Genomic DNA, 21,518 nt, shown 5'->3' on the forward strand with positions numbered 1-21,518 from the left:
GCCTTCATAAAAACCCATCCTTATAATTTAAGTTCTAAACTATAGCTAACATGGGGCGGGGGGAGTGGAGGAAAAAATAATAAAACAGGTTAAGAGTGTTATTCCAGTTTCAAGTTTTCACATAAAATTCTGCCAAGGACTATAAGCTCCTAAATGGCAAGGACTGAGTCTTAGCCACTTCTGGACCACCCATGGGTCACTGTACCATCACAGCAGGTGATCTGTCAACATCTTCTGAAGGAATGCCAGTAATATTGAAATTTTATCCCACAAAGTTCTTTTGTATTCATACAATAGATAGCTTTCATAACTTTAGTTTTTTGGCCTAAACATACCCCTGGTCACTATCATGGTTTAAATCTTAAACACATTGGTAGGCACTATGCCGAGAACTTTACAGACATGAAGTCATTAATATTCACTACATCTTTTGGGGGTTTGCTGCTACATTAAAATTCTAGTTGCTAGTTGGAAGAACACTCAAGACTATGGGTTCCTGTCATGGTAGGAACTATGCATAATCTATCTGTGTCTTCTTCCTCTGCTCACCATACCTAGCACAGTACTTTGGATACAGCAGATATTCAGTAAGTGTCTGTCAGCTGAATAAAGTATCAAATCTTATATAGCTCATATGTTGTTCAAGACTGATCTAGAATCAGATCTACACTTTTAGTTAATTTGACTTTTTTTTTTTTTCCTGAGCACACACACAAATCAAATCTGAGATTTGTCTCTAGTTATACATACTTCTTCCTGGCTTTCGGATCTCTTTCATTATTTGTGCTTTTAGTTCAGTGTTGACCTCTTCGTGGCTTCTACAATGCATCAATTTCTTTCCTTTGTTGAGTGAGGATGCTGGTATATTCTCTTCAGGACATTGTTCTTTATCTCTTGGCTCCTCATGATTTTCTAAATATCCACCTACAGTTAGGTCATTAGTTCCTAAATGATCATGACCAAGAGCTTCTGTATGATTGGTTGGTCGTTCCAGTAAATTGGATGGAGAAGATGTTGAAAATTCAGTATCCATAGCATTTGGTGTAATATCTGATGAAAGTTGGTCTGCAACATGATTTTCTACCACATCATCTATTGTCGAATCATTAGTGGCTTCTGAAACTAAAAAAAAAGATAAGGAAAAAAAAAATGATGAGAGCCAATTTCAAAGCACATAGTAAAGAAAGCTACAAAGAAACATCAGATAGCAAATCACAGTTGATCTCGTTGACTGAGGCAAATTAGCAAATAACGTGATATGTTTCTTAAGCTTTGCCAAAGATATGGTGGATTTCAATGTGCAACATCCACAATATTTACAAAATCTGTACAATTTTTGCCCCTGGGGGAAAGAAAAATAAAAGCCAACTTCAACAAGCTTGTAGTTCTCTGCTTTATTCTATGGCAATTTTATTGAACAAGTAGGTTTTTAATGCTTTAGAGAAATATATATGATCAAGATTATCATGGTCATCCTTTCCTTAGAGAGCCCTAGCTCATTCTAACCTACCTCTGCCTTATACATCTATTATCATTTAGGCAAAAGTAAACATAAGTAGTTTAAACTGTTCAATATTCCGCTGGGAACGTACCACCAAACAGGTCGTTTCACAGTACACCCTTTTCTTATAATCATCCATCTAGTCTTCATTACTTGAGCAATGCAGAACGATCTGTGCCCACTTCAGCTCATTAGACTACTAGACTTAAAAGCCTGCAAGCTTGCCATTTAACATTAGATTATTACACTTGCTCCCCACAGAAAGCAGCTGAATTCTAAGTTCTCTGATTGCTCACCAAACCTCTAGGACACCAGCTGAATTCATCTCTAATTCTCTCATTTACTGTCCAAAATGTAAACTCCTCCCCACAAAAATCCCTCAAACTTCTGACATCCTCCTAAATCCTATTTCATGATTTGAAAACTTTATGGAATATTCTCTACAACAACTCCTGCTCTAACTGAAACCCAGCTCTCTTGCAAAAAAACTGCTCTTTTTCAGACCTGAAGTATAAATTGCTTTCTCTCAAACACTTTCCACGGACTTAAAATAAAGCTGTGGAGTCACTGATTCCTTCACTTCCCAATGCTGCTTCAAGATCATTTCTCCAGACACTCTTTTAAAACTCGTGCTCTTTTGAGCTCAACTATGCCTCTCCACTCATCCTTTTTCTCCTCATCACTATCTTTATTGATCTCCACGGCACACCTCTGTGGTCACGGATGTCTCTGGTACCTGGCTCACAGACTTCCTCCCACCCCCACGTCCCTCAGGACATCCTTACTACTCAAAGTGTGGTCTGTGGACAAGCAGCATTAGCATCATCAGAGAGCTTGCTAAAAATGTCATCTTAAGCCCTATCCCAAACAATGAATTAGAATCTGCAGTTTAACTAGACCCTCAGGTGGTCCATATACACATTAAAGTTTGAGAAGTGCTGCAGAATGTGACTTCCATGTCTAAGCAGATCACCTGCCAAGAACCTGGACTCCTGATTCGTCGAACTTTTCCACCTACATGTTTGCCTCTCAAGTCAAATACAAATACAGGGATGGAGAATAGAGTATACTCTTATCTTTGTGTTACTCCTGCTATTATTGCTCTTTAACTCATCCCAACTTTTTACTCCAGTAACTCCTTCACTGTCTCCCTCCTATCAATCAGATCCCTTCTAGATATCCACTTTCTTATCTATCTAACTAACATCCCATAATGTATCACTTTTTACCACTGGAGAAATATGGCCCAGCTCTGCAGAGTGGTCATAATCACCATCTGCACTTGGACCTTATCACTGCCTACCAATCTTATTACAACCTTTCTCACTCTCCCACAAAACACCATTCAAACCACTCTCTTCACGTCTCTGATTTTACCAAACTCTCCTTCCCTCTTCAGCAGTATACATCACCCCCTATTTCAGAGGAAAGAAAGCAAAGACGAAAGCAAAGCCGTGGGACGAGAACTTCCTCTACTTCCCACCATTAAACTTGTACCCACATCTATTCTGCTTCACTGGAAGAAGTATTCTTTCATCTGAGCTCTGGACCATGCCCCTCTGCCCTCCCAGTGATTTTGTGCTAATTATGCTTTCCCTCATCATCATTTTCAATCTCTCCCTCTTGGCTGGCTCCATCACACCAGCAGGCACAGGTAAACATGCTTAATTCTCTGTCATCTTAAAAACAAAGCAAAATCACCATTTTTAACCCCATGCCTTCTTCCAGTTACCACTCTCTTTTCCCACCTACCCTTCACAGCTAAACTTCTTAAACTGGTTGTTTATACTCATTATCTACATTTTCTCATCTCTCATTCCTCAACCTTCTTCTTTAGTCTTCTGTCCTCTTCACTCTACCAAAATTGCTCTTGCTAAGACAGCCAAAGACTAACAGAACCTTTCCAATCCTCTCAACTGATCTGTTTAAGAAGTATTTGAGACCACCAACCACTCAATTCTCTTTCCCTTTAGCTTTCATGACACTAAATGCTGTCCTATTTTCTCCTATTTCTTGGATTCTTCCTTCTCAATCTCCTTTTCTGAACATTATTTCTCCTCTTAACTTTGGCACTTCCAAGGTCCTGTTCTAGGCTCTTTCTTTTTCCTTCTCACTGTTTCCCTTGGTGAGATTTTATTCACTCCAATGGGGGTGAATACCTACCTCTCTAGCCCAATCATCTTCTCCTGAGTTCTAAACTCAAATATCCATCTTCTAACTTAGGATGTCTACTTGGCTATCTAATAGGCACTTCTAAACTAAATTCACTCATCGTCTCTTTTCCACTCCACCCCTGACACCATCGTCTACCCAGTGTCTCTCAAGACAGTAGCCTGACTCCTCTGTTGCCTGGGTTCCAACATCTAATCAGTCATCACCAAGTCCTTTGCTGATATATCCGAGGATTTCTCAATACATAATTCTTCTCGCAACCCCACTGCCAGGTCTCCATTAGCTCTTTCCTCAGTTTCCTAACTGGTTCCTGAGCATCCATAATAATTATTTAACGACATCAAATTTATTTATTTATTTATTTATTTTTGTGTGGGGGGGTGTGTGAGGAAGATCAGCCCTGAGCTAACATCCATGCCAATCCTCCTCTTTTTGCTGAGGAAGACCAGCCCTGAGCTAACATCTATTGCCAATCCTCCTCCTTTGTTTTCCTTTTTCTCCCCAAAGCCCCAGTAGATAGTTGTATGTCATAGTTGCACATCCTTCTAGTTGCTGTATGTGGGACACCGCCTCAGCATGGCCGGACAAGCAGTGCATCTGTGCGCACCCAGGATCCTAACCCGAGCTGCCAGTAGCGGAGCGCATGCACTCAACCGCCAAGCCATGGGGCCGGCCCCCCAACGACATCAAATATAAAGTCAGTGTCCACAATCTCCAATTACCTTATATATTTTCTGTTTGTGGAACAGTTTGATCTTGTGTGATTCAGGGTCCAAATCAGGCCTGTACATTGCAATTGGTTTATATGTCTCATAACTACCTTTTAATCTATAATATCCTCCTGTACCTCTCTTTTTTCTATGCACTTTTTTTTCTGGAAACACACACCCCCTCCCCCAGATTCTTTGTCCTATAGAGTTTCCCAAAATCTGGATTTTGCTAATTTTATCCCTGTTTTGTCATTTAACATGTTTCTCTGTCCCTTATATTTCCTATAAATTGGTAGTTAGATCTAGAGGCTTAATCAGATTGATGTTCAATGTTTTTCCTTTTTTTCTTTTTCCTGCAAGACTACTTCAGAGGTACTATTGTATAATTTTATCAGGAGGTATATAATATGTGATTTCTCTCCAGGAAAGATGTTGTAAGCCATGAATGATCACTACCTACAATTAAATCCATTAATTCATTCAGGGTTCCCTACATCCATTCTTATTCTTCCCTGATAATATTTCACACACTACAGTCAGCCTGGTCTTTATAAAATGCTAATCAGATCAGGTCACTACCTCTTTAAACCTTTCAATGGATTCTCATTGTCCTTAGAATACAGTCTAGAATCTTTATAATGACTTCCAAGGCCCTCCATGATCTGGCCTCTGCCTATCTTTCAGTTGTTACCTTATCTCATTCCCAACACCTTTGTCATACTAGAATTCTTTCAGTTCCCTTAATCCCCTTCTCTTTACTGTATGCTTTTGCACATACTCTTCTTAGACTACTACTGTAGCATAGGCAAATGCACAGCCTTAGTTACTAATTCCCATTCATCTTTCAAGTGTTCGCTTAAACATAACTTCGGGAGTCAAGTCCCTTAGTCTAAGTTAAATCCTCTTATCAAATGCTTCCACAACATACTTGACTTGCCTTCTGTAACACTCAGCACACTTCTAATGAAATGTTCAATGATGTTTTTCCTCACTCATTATAAATGAAGGCAGAGATCACTATTGTCTTGTTCACTGCTATACCTCAATGCCTAACACTGTCTAAAATAGCATATGTATTTAATAACTAGTTGCTGAATTAAACCGAAATTGAAAACCAGCCTTCTGTGGGTATTGATAACACCCCTTTAAAAATTGTTATTTTCAAATACTTAAGATTTGCAAATGATATTTTAGATCATGATAGCTAATAAAGCACAATGAATATATGAAATGTTCGACAAAAGTTCATTAAAAAGACATACAAAAATGATTACATGCTAATTCAGAATAAACAGAAATCTTCTCTAGACATCCTTGGTATTTATCAATTTTTTTCTACAATCTATTATAAAAATCTCTTCCCTGAAGACGAACCAAAAAGCAGCAAATAACATTTAAAAATATCTCTTACTTTTATGAAGAGGAAGGGGTTTAATAAGATCTGGCTGTGCTTGAGTCATAGGTACAGGTGGCCCTTTTCCTCCAATATGATTGTTCACAACTGGATTCGGTTGTCTGCCTCTTAGTAGTGGAGACATACAGCGACGTCTTTTAGGGATCCCTTGCATATTTGGTTCTCCAGGTCGTTTATGTTTATTTTGAGGTCCAGCCACAAATTCATCTGCTTCATCTATCATCATACCCTATAACAAAAAGAATGCAATTTCCCTGAATTTACATACAGTTTTTAATGGCACAACTAATTCCAATTCCCATTAAAACAGCTATATTATAACTATGTTGACATTCATTAGATAGTCTACCAAGAAAATAGCTTCAGTTTACTTTAGTTAAATTAAGAACTGTTAAAGCCACAGTGCCTAGCACAAATGAATTATATAATGGAACATTTCAAATTTACCTTTTTATCCAGCTTAAAGGGGTTGCCAAATGTATGCAACCTTCGAGGCTGATCAGGATCAAGTTCTCTTAGTGGAGAAGGTACTTGCTTGAGGTATTCCTGGTAATTCCCCATTTGTGCTATAGGAACACTGTGCACTTGATCTTTTCAAACAGAATAGAGCAACAACAAAAGTTAACTTCATTAAAATGACACTCTATCTAGTTATCAAATAACATCTTCTTATATATGAATGCTATCTGGCGTTATTCTCGGCAGTCTTCCCTTACCACATATTCTAAATTAGTTTGTTGCCATTATAAATATTGTGACATAAAGTCTTTGAGATTTCTTAAATAGAATTTAAAATAATTGATTTTATCTTCTAAACAAAACAAAAATATTGCAGTTAATTTCAGTGTACAGAATAAGCAATACATATGTATAACCTTACCATGAGAAGGAATGTCTCTTCTACTCTATTCCACATAAGCAGAATTTAATTATAGCGAAATTTACAGAAAAGAGATATCACACAGATAACCCTTTTTATATAAAGCTATATAGTTGGAATGCTTACATCAGAGATGGCAAAGGGTTAAATTCTCATCTGACTTGATTTGTAGTAGGTGCCATGGATATAGCTGAAGGAAATACCAGAATATAAAATATATTGACCATCCAGAGTTAAACCATCAGATACTAGTATATCACAAGAAAAGACTGTGTGTGTGTGTGTGTCTGTGTATGTGAATGTATGAAGAAAGCCAAAAAAGGAAACTAAGCTGTTAACAAAGGTTGTTACCTCTGGGGAATAGAATTTGCAACAACAGAGATGGTAGGAAGAAATATAGACCATCAGGGATGACTCACTTTTTACTTCATTTGTTTGAATTTAAAATGAGAATGTAATACTACTGTAATAATTCTTTAAAAGTTACATTACCATACTATGTTTTTTCAATATAAAGAAAGAAATTTACAAAAGAAATACCAGCATTAAAACCATGATCTAACCTTCATCCTGTCCTTTAAGAAATCTACGAGTGCTCTTCAAAAGATTAGATCTCATTCTTGTTAAGTGATCCAAAAGATTCCGTCTTGGTATGTCATACGCATTTCTAAATGTCTGTGGCTTCAAATCCTATTGAAAAACATTCAAAGACAAAATTTGTTTTCAAACATAGAATTAGACTAAAATCTCTAGCCTGCAGCATAGGTTTGCAAATAAGTTATACAAGTTAACTAATTAGCTTAAAAAATAAAAAGTGATGATGCAATCTTAATGTACTGTTTTGGGAATCAAAAGATAAAAAACTGTTAGTGAGCTCAAGCAAATAATCTCAAATTCACATCTCTCAAGATTTTATTATATATTCTGGCTAAGAGAAGTAAATATCTTATAAAATGAATTTCCAAATTTTAAAGACTTTGATGGTTTAAAAAAAAAAAAAACAGCTTTGATGTTTAATTTATATACCATAAAATCACCCATTTAGATATACAGTTTGATGAGTGTCAGTAAATTTATAGTTGTGAAACCATCATCACAATCCAGTTTTAGCACATTTCCATCATCCTAGAAAGGTCCTTGTGCCCATTTGTAGTCGATCTCTATTCGTATCCCCAGGCAACCACTGATCTGCTTTCTGTCTCTCTATATTCCATTTTATCAATGGAATCTTGCAATATCTAATCTTTTCTATCTGGCTTTTTTCATTTAGCATGATGTTTTTGAGATTCACCCATGCTGTTCATGTATCAGTAGCCTGTTCCTTTTTACTGCGGAGTAGTATTCCATTATATGGATATACCATTTTTTTATCCATTCACCAGTTGATGAACTCTGGGATTGTTTTCAGTTTTTGGCTATTATCAATAATGCTACTATGAACATTTGCATACAAAGCCTTTAAATGGACATCTATTTTCATTTCTCTCGGTTGATACCTACTGGTAGAACTGCTGGTTATATAGCAAGTATATATTTACCTTCTTAAGAAACTGCAAACCATTTTCCATCAACAACATATGAGACTTTCAGTTGCTCTACATCATCGTCAACACCTTTTTCAGTCTTGTAAATTTTACCCATTCTAGTGGGTGTTAAGTGGGATCTCATTATGGTTTTAATTTGCATTTCCCTAATGGCCAATAAGGCTGAACATCTTTTCATGTGCCTGTTCGAGTCTGTATATCTTATTTGGTGAAATGTCTATTCAAATATTTTGCCCATTTTTTATTGGATGTTTGTTTTTTTATTATTGAGTTGTATGAGTTCTTTTTCTGTTTTGATACAAGTTCTTTATTTGATATATGCTTTTCTCCCAGACTGTAGCTTGCCTGTCATTTTTTAAAGTTTACTTTGAAGACAAAAATCTTAACTTTACTGAAATTCAATTTATCAAGTTTTGTGTGTGTGTGCTTTTAGTGTTATATTTTAGAAGTCTTCAATGACCCATAACCCAACATCATGAAGATTTTCTCCTGTTTTCTTCTAGAAGTTTATAGTTTTAGTTCTTACATTAAAGACCATGATCACTTCCATTAATAGGAGATAAAGATCAAGTTCATTATTTTGAATATGGATATCCAATTGTTCCAATACTAATTGTTGAAAAGACTGTCTTCTTACCCACTGGATTATTTTGGCACCTTTGTTAAAAATTGACTCTATGTGTGAGGGCCGACTCTAGACTCTATTCTGTTCCACTGCTCTAGGTTCATCCCTATGCCAACAACACAACATGTTGATCACTATAGCTTTACAGTAACTTTTTAAATAAGATAGTGCAAGTTTCTTCTTTTCCAAAATCGTTTTAGCTATTATAGGAACTTTTAAATATAAATTTTAGAATCAGCTTGTCTGTTTCTACAAAAAGGCTACTGAGATGAAGATCTTTTTAATAAGGAGTATTCACAAAGCATTTTAGGATCATGCTGTGTGCCCAAGGTCATTAGTATAAGTACCAAACTATAGTGAACTCTACTATTAGCTATGCAACGTTAGGCAATCTATAAGCCTCTGTTTTCTCATCTATAAAATAAATAAGTTAGTTACTCTTCATCAGTTCATCCATTCATCCACTAACCACATACAATGTTTGTTTTAATTCTAAAATTCTGATTCAATGATAGTATAGATGATCACTATTCTGCAGAGGTACAAAAGTACTTCTTAAAGTTCGAACAGACTGAATGTCAGATAATAGAAAATTTAATTTATTCAACAATACAAAAGAAAATAACTAGAGCAGTACTAAATTCATATAACTATTACCTTATTGAGCAAAGCAACTTGGAACCCAGTGTATTCTTTCATATTAAGGTCTAGCAGTCTGTGAGGAACGTCCTCTGAAATTCCTTGAAGCAGTTGTTGAAAATCTTTCCTATAAGCCATTGATAAACCATGTGATCGGCTTCGGACTTTAATTCCAGTTTCCTGTACTACTTTTTTGCCTACAGATCCAATGACTCGATCAGATTCTATTTTGGCCTAAAGCAAAAATAAACAACAGTTGTCTTACATAATCTAAATTGATAAATACTAATAGTTTTGGTCTTCTTTAAATTAAATATTTATTATACTAAAAAAGTATATAAGAAATTAAAAACTCAAGTAGTATAGTTTATGTCAAGTACTTGGTAAACTAAACATAGTTTAAACAATAACGTCTTATGATTTTAAATCATTACAATTCTAACCTTTTGGAGCAGGGCAAACAAATACAACTTCAATTTATTTTATTTGTTAATACCCACTACACACTTAAACCATTAAACGTAAATGCACCCTATATGAAAATATATTATTTCCAATTCAGAGGTGATATAAAATTAGAAAAAATAATTTCATCAATATTTACTTAAAGACCCTGTTATCAGCACATAACTCAGTGTTCATAGATATGGCATATAGTGATACAGTTTTTCACTAGAAAGCAAACAGCAGTATTCTGAGTCTTTCCTACACACATTTCAATTAGCAGTTAAAGTAGAGATGGCAGAAATACTGGAAAAATAATGTATTTTATACAATATTAATAACTTGGCAGTCAAACTGTATACTGCTGCACTACCATAGCATTTAGTAATGTGATTTATGCCCAAATGACAAAATTCAGTGTTTTTACAAACATTTCAAAAGAAATTCCCATTTTGAAAGAAAAAACTACAGGTTTTAAAACATAAAGCAAAGAAACTGATTTTTTGTCTAGGAAAAACAACTTTCTAACATAAATTTCTCAAAAGAAAACAAAGAATGTTCATATACAGGAAATCTAGGACCACATTAATGAAGCCATTTTCATAAACTGGGAATTATTTGAAATTAACATTTCAAAATATAGCATACCATGTACTTGAAATAGAATTATGTTAATGTATGATATATGTGGTTTTAAAATGTAATATTACTATAATTAATTCCATAAGGACCATCAAAAACTAACATCTGGCCTGTTAACCATCTTAGCCAAAACCATTCAAAATACTTAACGGCTCTCTCTATTTCTTAACATTACCTGTTGACTCAATTTTTTGAGGTATGAAATGACACTGTAACTAAGTCCATATTCCATACTGTCTGCTATTAGGTTGGGCGCTCCCATCATTCTTACAGCTTTCTTCAAAGGCTATGGGAAAAAAGAAAACATCACTCAATCCTCAGCTTGTCAAAAATTTATGGCTACACATATTGTCAGTTTTGAAAATTTCTCTAAAAAAAATTTCTCCTTCTTTTCTTCAATAAGAGAGTAACAGAATCATATTTATATTTCAGTAAAATGTTTGTCAGTGGTATGAAAGGCAGTTTGAAATACTTTAAAAAGATTAGAGGCTATAATAATAACACCCAGGTAGGGCCGGCCCCATGGCTTAGCGGTTAAGTGCGCGCGCTCCACTGGCGGCCCGGGTTCAGATCCCGGGCGCGCACCGATGCACCACTTCTCCGGCCATGCTGAGGCCGCGTCCCACATACAGCAACTAGAAGGATGTGCAACTACGACATACAACTATCTACTGGGGCTTTGGGGAACAAAAAGGAGGAGGATTGGCAATAGATGTTAGCTCAGAGCCAGTCTTCCTCAGGAAAAAAAGAGGAGGATTAGCACGGATGTTAGCTCAGGGCTGATCTTCCTCACACACACATACAAAAAAATAATAATAATAATAACACCCAGGGCACAAGAGGGTGAAGTCCTGGACTACTTAGTATCACTGGAGATACTAACTTTGGAATAAATGCGCAGGAGACATATTGCAGAGGTCAATTTGATAGAACTTGGGGAGTAAGTGAAAAAGAGTTAAGGAAAAGAGAAGATTTCTACCTGGGTAACTGAATGGGCTGTGGCTTGACCACTCACTAGCTTTATGACCCTGGACCAGATTATATAACCTCTCTGTGCCTTAAGTTTCTCATTTGTAAAATGATAATAGTAGTGTCTACCTCATAGGGTTGTCATGAGATTAAATGAATTAATACATGTAAAGCATGTATAAAAGCATCTGGCACACAGCAAGCATTCATCGAGTGTTTATCATTATGACTATTATCATTAGCTGAGCTGAAAAAAATAGAAACAAGCTCTGAAGGAAAACCAAGGAGGAAAAAAGTCTAACACTTACAAAGGATGTAATATAGTGAAATAATTTTCAATTGTAAGGAGAGACCAACTGAGAACCACTTTGTGCAATGAAAAATATCACTAGCAGGACTGTCTAGGATATATAAATGGGATAGAGTCAGAAAAAAGATAACTATTCATTAACATATTAGAAACTGTATAAGCACTGGTGTCAAAATGCAATCAAATACCAGCTCTGATATTTAATATCCATGTAGCTTTGGCTAAGTTCTCTGGGTTGCTATGAAACATAAATGAGTCAACATATGTAACAGTTCATATTCTAAGTATTTCTTCCTTTTCACTCTCTTACATGGCAGGCACTATGTGCTAGACACTCACACAACTTACCTTTCACAACTACAAAATATGATTTTCAAAGCCCAAGAAATTAACGTTCTTATTAGGGATCATTTAGAAAGATCAGTTACAGTCAAATGCTATAATATTCCTGTATTAAAAGCAGAAGTAATGTTTAAAAGTGCTTTTAGTGTAGATGTTTTTGTTAAGTTCCTTTTCATAAAATAAATAATGTATTTAATAGTATATACATTATTGGTCTTATCTACTATGATACACTAGATTTTAAGTAATCAGAAAACTCATGGTTCTAAACGTACATGGTTCTATGAGAATATATACTTATCTATCTAAAAACATGTTGCTGGAGATTTAGGGAATAATGCAACAAAAACCATTTTGTACCCTTAAAGAGAAATAATTATAAAACTGCAATTTAAAAAGGTAGTATAACAATTAAGGTTAAAAGTGTAAATTCTAAAGCCAGGTTGCCTGGGACTGAATTCCAGTCTCCTATATATTAGCTATGTAGCCTTGGACAAATTTCTAAATCTTTTAGTTCCTTAGTTTGCTCGTCTGTGAAATAGGAACAATGATTTCTATTTTATAGGGTTACTATATAAATGAAATGAGGTGAATACATGTAAAGTGCTTAGGATAGTACCAGGCCTAGAGAAAGCATTGATATATATATGTTCTCATAATCATCATCATCATCATTATTCTGCAAATCACTGAAACACTTCTTTCCCATTATATCTATATTGGTCATTTGTACACTCAATTTTCACGACGTTTAATCTATAACAGCAATAAATAAGAGTTTTAACACCTACAGTAAACTATAAGCATTAATAGGAAATTTTACAGCAAAATCTATTTTTAACAATAATATTCTTACCCCAAGATAGTAGGGAGGCATTGTCTTCAAATAACTTTCGAACGACTGTCTCCATTTCAATGTTGGTTTTGCTTTATGTACTTTGAACAAGTCATCTATAAATGTATAATGTGAATGAATTATCATCACTCATTGTTTTCACACATGAAAATCAAGTCAAATAAGTTTCATTTCTTATTTGTCTGAGAGAGAGTAACATCAGACATAACTTTTTAACAAAATTGAAAGCGGTAAAATTTTTGGTTCTAGTATTTTTGAGTAGTAATACCATTTCAGAAATGAACAGGTGCTAATTATGGTCGAATAATACATGTAATAATAAAGGTAGAATCAGAAAATACACAAGGAAAACCTATATCCTCTCTAGACCTAGACATGAACCAGATTTGAGGACCGAAACAAAGTATACACAATGTTTTCTATAAAATATACATACTAATATTTTAACTATAACTTTTAAATCACAATCCCATGGAGGGAAAGAAGTCTTCTCCAACAGTACTCCTCAAAACATTATAGCCAGGACCTGCCTAATGGTGCAAGCGGTTAAGTGCGCGCAGTCAGCTGCACCTGCCCGGTGTTCGCCAGTTCGGATCCCGGGCATGCACCGACGCACCGCTTGGCAAGCCATGCTGTGGCAGCATCCCATATAAAGTGGAGGAAGATGGGCATGGATGTTAGCCCACGGCCAGTCTTCCTCAGCAAAAAGAGGAGGACTGGCAGATGTTAGCTCAGGGCCGATCTTCCTCACAAAAATAAATAAATAAAACACATTATAGCAGATGGTCCCCAGAAACTAACTTTAGGCTTTTACCACAATTATTTTGGAACAAATTCATTCTTTAAAAAAATATTTGCCAAATGAAAATTAAAGTATAAATAAATTCTTAGAAAAAAATACACTTAGATCTTATAAATATAATATACTCCTACAAAATGTCTTATTTACCAAATACAAAGCCTGCACTACCAATTCTAACTATGTAAGAAACCTAACCTGCAGAAAACTTAGAATATTTAATTTAAAAACTTTAAATATAATATCTTCAGTAGTTTGTAGAATCAAAGGTGTTTTGACAGTGACTTTCAATTTACCACAAATATGCACAGGTTGCTATAAAACAACCTAAGATAGGTTCAATATTTTAGAGTATTAAAAACACTTTCATTAATTTCCAGAAGACAGAAAACTTACAAAGAGATGTTCCCAAAGTTTTTAGGAAAATTCCTATGTATGCTGAGCTACAGAGAATGTGACAAGAATGACTTACCTAAAAGGGGGAGGAGGACTGGGTAATTGTAAGGCATCACAAATAAGTTGACACAGTTCAATGCTGTACTGGCTTTTAAATAACCAAAGGGATGACCAAGTTCACTATATTTTGCACTATTGCTCACATATACCTGTTAAAAAGGAGTGATTAAAACTTCATATTTAATAACCTTTACAGAATGTTATATAAACCATTGATTCAACTTAACTTTTTAGGAAACATCTAACTTAAATTTTTAAATCACTGTAGTTGTTCAGCTCACCTGCCAACATGTTTGAGGAGATTTCCTTTCCAGGATAAATTGAGTCAGTGGTGAAGGTTCTAACTCGTACTTGTCAAAAGGCAATTTGTCAATAACCATTGGTTCACAGTCTGTACAGGAAAACTTCACTACAGGATGAGATGTACGAGGTGGCTACAGGAGAAAATCTTATTATTACTATTTACACAAAGTATCAGAAACAAACTCATTTTCAGTAGCACTCACTAGCAAAATTTACTCAGTTCCTCAGTTTTGCTAGTGAGTTTAATTTACTACTGAAAACACCATTACGCTGAAAGAAAATACTTAAAAATGTAATGCTTAAATTATGTAACATTCACAAGAAAAAGACAAAACACTTCAAAATCTATACAGAATAAAAATCCCTTTAGGTCTTAAAATGAAATAGATATGTTAAATGCAAAATTTTGGAATTTAATGAGTACTAATTAATTTTTACATCCAAGAAACAACTAACATATAGAAACCTTCATTAAGTTCTCAACTGTAGCAATTTAATTACTTGTATGGAGTAGTGGCTTCCAAACTGATCATACACCTTGATCAGTAAAAATTTTAGAATGTACAATTATTTGTAAATTATTAATTTATAGGTACATAATAAAATACATATCAAAATAATGTTAAAAGTAGGAGAAAAAAATAAACATAAATAGAAGCTCCAATGTTTTCCTTCCCTATTCCAGTAGACTTTTTTGGTTATCCCTGTGGTATACAGACCCTACTCTGGAGACCCTGTTCTAGAGGTACGCAAAACAAAACAAAACAAAAGGCATGTTACTCTATTTCCCCCCTTAACAGTCTCCTTCCTAAAAATCTCACCAACTGAAGATCACTGAAGAAAATAAGAGCTATAAGGAAATAATTCGAAATTTCATAGCTATACCTATTAGCCTCGGTTACTACCTAAGCACTGGTGGCTCCAAAATCTACTGTGTTGGGACCAGATCTCTCTTATTTCTCCTATATATCCAACTACCTACTAGACATAACTTAACTTAAATCTTCTATAGGTCCCTCAGATACATTACCCAATTCGTTATTTCTCCCCCAAACCACAAAACCTGTTCTAAAAACCTAGATGTTATCCTTAATAGCTCCCCTTTATCCTCCATGTTCGTCAAAAAGGCTGAGATAAAACGACACCACAAATTTTAAGCCAATTAGCCGAAAACATAAACATGGTAGGTGCTCAGTATTTAGTTAGTGCCCTCTGTCAATACTTAATTCTCATCTCTCTAGAAATTTATCTTCTATTTCTTACCACTCTAAATCATGCCCTCATCATTTCTCAGACTAGACTAGTACAACTGCTTATTTTTAATTAGTCTCCCTAATTAGTCAGCCCCCTCCAATCAATCACATGACCATTAAATATAAATATGATCATGTAATTTCCCTATCTGAAATTATTTGGTAAAAGTAGCAGCCAATCACCTAAAAATAGGGCCCAGACTCTTTTCTTTTAATATCCTATACAAAGATCCTTGATGGTCTCGTCCCTCTCTGCCTTTCAACCACCACACCACATACACCCTGTGCTCCAGTCACACCAAATTACTTGCAGTTGCCCAAACAGATCATCATCTTTCTTGCCCCTATATTTCATATGTTATCCCTGGCTGCTTTAGTATTTTCTCCCTTGCATATTGCAAACAAACTAAGTTTTGAAGTCTGAACTGGCAAGTACCAGCCTCTAAGAGACTTCTTCCCTGATACTTTTTCTCACACTGTACCCCAAACACATGCCAGGCAGTTAGGCAGCACCTCGTCTGGGCTCTGCTCTGCCCCTCTATTACAATTAGCACACTGGACTCCATTATGTTTACACGTCTGACCTTCCTACGGATGGTAAGGTTCCAGAGAGTAAGCACTATGTTTTACTCATCTTGTGCTCCTGTGCCTAGCATGCACCTGACACATAGCTTATTGAATCAGTCTGTGAAACACACCAATTTTTTTTTTTGTATAAAAACGTTAAGATCCCAGAGGAAAAAATGGGGGTGGGGGGGATCCTCTAGAACTTGGTAAAGAAAATTTTGCATTCATTATTTCATTTAATCCTCAAAACAATCCTATGAGATAGGAGCTATTATCTCCATTTAACAGATAGGAAGCTGCGGCTTAGAGAAGATAATTAACCAAAGATACATAGCTAATAACCGGTAGAGCCATGATTCAAATTCAGAACCAGTCTCTAATGAATCACATTTAATTTCAGTATCAATACTTCTTATTTGAAATACTATTACTTACAAAAATTTCATTTCCCTTCTAATATCCTTCAGTTACTAAATTTTGCCAGTTCTTTCCAATATTATCTCTTATGATTCTCCTTTCCATCATCTTAATTCAAACTGTTAATATCTCTTACATGAACCATAACAATAGCCCTCTAGGTAACCTGCTTACCTTCCAACTCATCTCCTTCTAATTTCGCTGCATATAACAACCACTAGATTAATTTCCCTAAAGCAGCACTCTGTTAAAAATGTCTTCAGTTGTTCTATGAACCCCACTGAAAAAAGTTCAAATTTCTTAACCTTGCATTAAAGTCATGAGCAATTGGTTTATTTAACAGTACTCTGAATGTCCTACACACATGTTATGACCCACCTTTACTCAGCTACTTTCATTCCTCTAAAGACATTTTGTTCTTTTTTACTTCAATACTTTTTTCTCATACAGTTTCCTCCTCCAACTGAAATCCTACCCACACTTCAAAACTCTCTGGCTTGTAACAATTTGCAATAGACCACTACAGCAATATTAATAGGCGATCCTTGTGATATTGGTTTTGAATTTCTTTCTATTAGTACTTAGCAAGTACCATACGTACTACTGTAGGTGTTAAATAAATACAACAGAATGAATAACAAGACAGTATTTCGTACAAATATAATATCTGTTCTGTAAGAGGTGAAAGAGCTTCAGAAGAGAAAGTAAAATGACCACAGAAATTGAGAGCTTCTCTATCAGGCCAGACTAAAAAACTATGATGGCTCAATCAGAAAAAAAGAAAAGGAATAAAGAAAATACTTCACTGAAATTTATAAAATCTTAATTTCATGTACTACTTCATTGAATCTCTAATGAATAAAAGAAGTATTACTTTATAGACTTTATCCTGAAGAGCTGATATAGGTTTTAAAGTAAAAAAGGTTTCAAAAAAGGTTCAGTTTAATTCATAAATGATAGCTGCATGAACATTATTAAAGACTGCTTAATGATCTTTGAAATACAATTCTTATCTTCTAAGGGTAATATTAAAAGAACCACTGTCATGCTCTCCCACAAAATATCCCGTGATGTCCTCAGATACTAGAAACAATACTAATCTGAAAAAAATAGTGTATTAACAAGATTGAATAGATATTAATTTGTGTAACTTTACCCTATTATTATAAGAACCATATAGTGAATACTGATAATTCACCATGATTATTCAACAAGCCTCACTGTTTCTAAAAAAATTCACGTAAACAAGACCAGAAAATGTTTTTTACCTTAACCCTCCAGACTGAAAACACTGAATATAACTAAAATCATGCAAGTCAACATGAATTTCTAAGACTAAGTCCTAAAAGACTGCAGGAAAACAATCAGAGTTGTTTTCAAGCCTTCATTTAAATTCTAAATTGTGTCTCAGAGACAAATACTCATGTTACATGATGTTTAGAGTCCAAAGAGAAACTCATTACATCTATGATTCCGCACCCAGATGCCAACGATAAAAACATAAGCATAGTATTAGATTCTAAAAGAAACAGACGGCTTTTTTTATTGCTTCATAATAAACAATACAGTATACTAAAGCAAGTAATAGCTGATCATAGAACTTTGAACATCTCACTCCTATAAATTAGTCATCCCTTTAACTGAGAGTAGAACTTTACAACTAGTATGAAAAGCAGTTAAATGGTACTATTACCAAGTCACAGTCTCTCTAGTACTTACTAGTGTTGGAGAATTCTGATCTGGCCAAAAAGATTCTGGAACAGGCCAATGACCTATAGGAACCCCCGTTTTAGGATTTGGTCTGACATAAATGAGTTTGTGACAGCTATGCCAAGGCTGAGATCCAAAAGGCCTTGATATATCTGGCTGCCCATCTATAGCAAAGAAATTAAGACAAAGAAAGCATATATCATTAAGGGAAAAGAACATAAAAAATTAAATTATATCCATTATTACTTAATAAAAATGTCCTCATACTTGTTCAATTCTGGATTTTCCTATTTTTCTCAAATGGTAGAATACTATCATGACTTCTTAACATTTAGATTAGATTAAAATTCACTAGAGAGTGAAGTCTGCAAATTCCCACTATGAGTTCAACAGTTGAAAGGAGGTCCCACAGCATGTTTGGTTGCCCAATCAGAATATGTAAAACATACTTCATGGTAAATACTTGTCTAATGAATGATATGTTTTCCCCACCAGATCATAAGAGCAAATAACCAATTTTTTGTCGTTGTGCTTAGCTTAGTAAATACTAGGTAAATATTGCCAAATGAATATTTCTTTAAAATAATTTTAACAAGAGCCAGCCCCGCTGGCCTAGTGGTTAAGTTCAGCACGTTTTGCTTTGGTGGCCCAGGTTCGGTTCCCCAGGCGCAGACCTATACTGCTCTGTTACTGGCCAAGCTGTGCTGGCAGCCCACATACTGAAAAATAGAGGAAGATGGGCACGGATGTTAGCTCAGGGCGAATCTTCCTCAGCAAAAAAAAAAAATAAATAAAAAAAATAAAAATATCATTTTAACTAAAGCCTAATAACTAAAACTTAATATGCAAATCCAGATTCAAAGCATCTGCTTTTAATCTAAAAGAATTCTAGCAAAACAGCAACTCTCTTCAACAGTTCAGTAAACGTACTTAGTGCCTAACTCTAAGCCAAGTACAAAAATAATTTTGAAATAAATACATTCCATGTCTAACAATTCAATTAAAAGAAAAAGTTTGTTTTTTTAAACCAGACACAGTGATACAATTTATATAATCTTACCATCTTCTGCTTTTTCCCTGTAATCCCCTCTGAGGGTACCCATTTTTTCATCTCTATGACCTTTCTCTCTTCCCAATTACCCACTCTAGTGGAACACCTTTGCCAAGTGTCATTATGACTTTCTAATTGTTGTTATAAGCTACGTCATACAATGCAGAGGGTCCCAGATGTAAGCTGTCCATCAGTTCTAGTTTAACTCCTATACCCTCTGGCTAATATAAATAGTTCCTGATCACAGCACATTAGAATAAAGCAAGGTGGGGCTTAGCTAGAGTTAAAAGAATCAAGCTTAATGGCAAGGACTGGTTCCTCATTGTGTAACCACACAAACTATTTGGTTCTGACCAGTTTGATCCTTAGAAAAAATATAGCTAAAGAATTAAATAAACACCTATGGTTGAACAGTCTTTTGAATTAAGGGACACAGGAGAAGAACATATACTGCAGAGAGGCATTACAATACTAGAAAGGAAACATGAGGTTGCTAATCTGTAAATGCTTAAAAAGGTTTTTGGCTCTTATAAAATTTCAGGCTATGAACAATCAATATAAAAAAATGACGCTCCTGAACCACTACCAGTTTACCTTGACTTTCCTATTTAATCTTCCCTCTCTACCAATAGTCATTTTGTCATCTTAATAATTTGGCCTAGTCCATCTTAAGGCCAAATTATAGTAATTTTCATTTCTAGTTGAATAATTGATAAAGCAAGTTTAGGACGTCTATAAGAAAAGTGCAATAATACCTTCTACAGGGGAAGGATCTGGTCCTGCTTTTTCAAAGTTTATCACCACCCCACTTTGCACTTTCTGCACCAAGGACTCCAGACACTGATTCAGCATTCTTGGAGAACATACAGAGTATGAACGGCCTGAGATAAAAAGAATAAAGAGAACTAGTTAGTTGCAGGGAGTCCTACCTTTAGCAAGAAAGAACCATAGTGGGGTTTCTGACAGTATTGATTAACGAAAGTTCAATGGTAAAATTTGACTTATTTCATTATCATATGGAAGAATGAACAAATATAGTTATTTTCAATCAATCAACAATTCTATTTGTGAGAGTATGTAAATGTTTTCTTCTAATTATAGGTATATGGAAAATAGAAATCTTGGTGTGAACAAACCACAATGAAAAAAAAATCACATTATATTATCTTATATATATACATTACATGTGATTTAAAACAGTACAATTTATCTTTAATACACATACACAACATCTAGTAACTAACTCCCCAAAATCTTACTGCTGCTACCAAAAGTATTATCACTAAGACTAATGCTAACACATAGCAGACACTCAATAATTATTTAATTGGTCTGCTGACAGTTACTGCATATTTTAAATATCTGCACTTTAATATTTAGATGGTAGCATGTGCTTTTCTCAATTTCATTTAGCTTACATACTTGGGAATTACCTATCTTAAACGAATTTCCCTTTTGTATATTTGACCTATAGGATTTTTAGTTTAGAAGCATTAAAATGCTAGTAATTAAGTGAAAAGATCTCTTAGATAGAGATTTTTAATAAATATTCTAATCTGTGTTGTCCCATACTGTAGTCAACGGCCACATATGGCTATTGAGAACTTGAAATACGGCTAGTCCAAATTGAGATGTACAGTAAATATAAAATATACACCTGATTTTATAGACTTAATATAAAAAAAATTAAAATATCTCAATAATTTTTAAATCTCAATTTCATGTTGAAATAATATTTTGTATATATTGATTTAAATAAAAGATATTATTGAAATTAATTTCACCATTTCTTTTTAATGTGACTACTATAAAATTTATAATTACATACATAACTTGTATCATGTTTCTATTACATGTGCCGATCTAGACCAATGCTGAAAACCTTGACAACTAAAACTCAATCTTTAATCAAAC

General features: G+C 34.7%; 1 protein-coding gene across 1 annotated transcript in view; it reads right to left on the minus strand.

Annotated features, from left to right (window-relative positions):
* The window catches only part of INTS6 (integrator complex subunit 6), an 87,244-nt gene that overhangs the window by 2,653 nt on the left and 63,073 nt on the right, over nt 1–21,518 (minus strand). Inside the window, exons 6-16 of the mRNA XM_004433678.3 lie at nt 20,360–20,485; nt 18,563–18,717; nt 14,585–14,737; nt 14,320–14,452; nt 13,049–13,143; nt 10,747–10,857; nt 9,504–9,719; nt 7,241–7,367; nt 6,245–6,387; nt 5,795–6,026; nt 751–1,122 (exon numbers count right to left, since the gene is read on the minus strand). Of these exons, the coding sequence (XP_004433735.1) occupies nt 751–1,122; nt 5,795–6,026; nt 6,245–6,387; nt 7,241–7,367; nt 9,504–9,719; nt 10,747–10,857; nt 13,049–13,143; nt 14,320–14,452; nt 14,585–14,737; nt 18,563–18,717; nt 20,360–20,485 (1,863 nt within the window). The remainder of the gene's footprint in view (nt 1–750; nt 1,123–5,794; nt 6,027–6,244; nt 6,388–7,240; nt 7,368–9,503; nt 9,720–10,746; nt 10,858–13,048; nt 13,144–14,319; nt 14,453–14,584; nt 14,738–18,562; nt 18,718–20,359; nt 20,486–21,518) is intronic.

This window comes from Ceratotherium simum, chromosome 10 (genome assembly GCF_057802395.1).
Source record: "Ceratotherium simum simum isolate JZ-2026a chromosome 10, ASM5780239v1, whole genome shotgun sequence".
Lineage (NCBI taxonomy): Eukaryota > Metazoa > Chordata > Mammalia > Perissodactyla > Rhinocerotidae > Ceratotherium > Ceratotherium simum.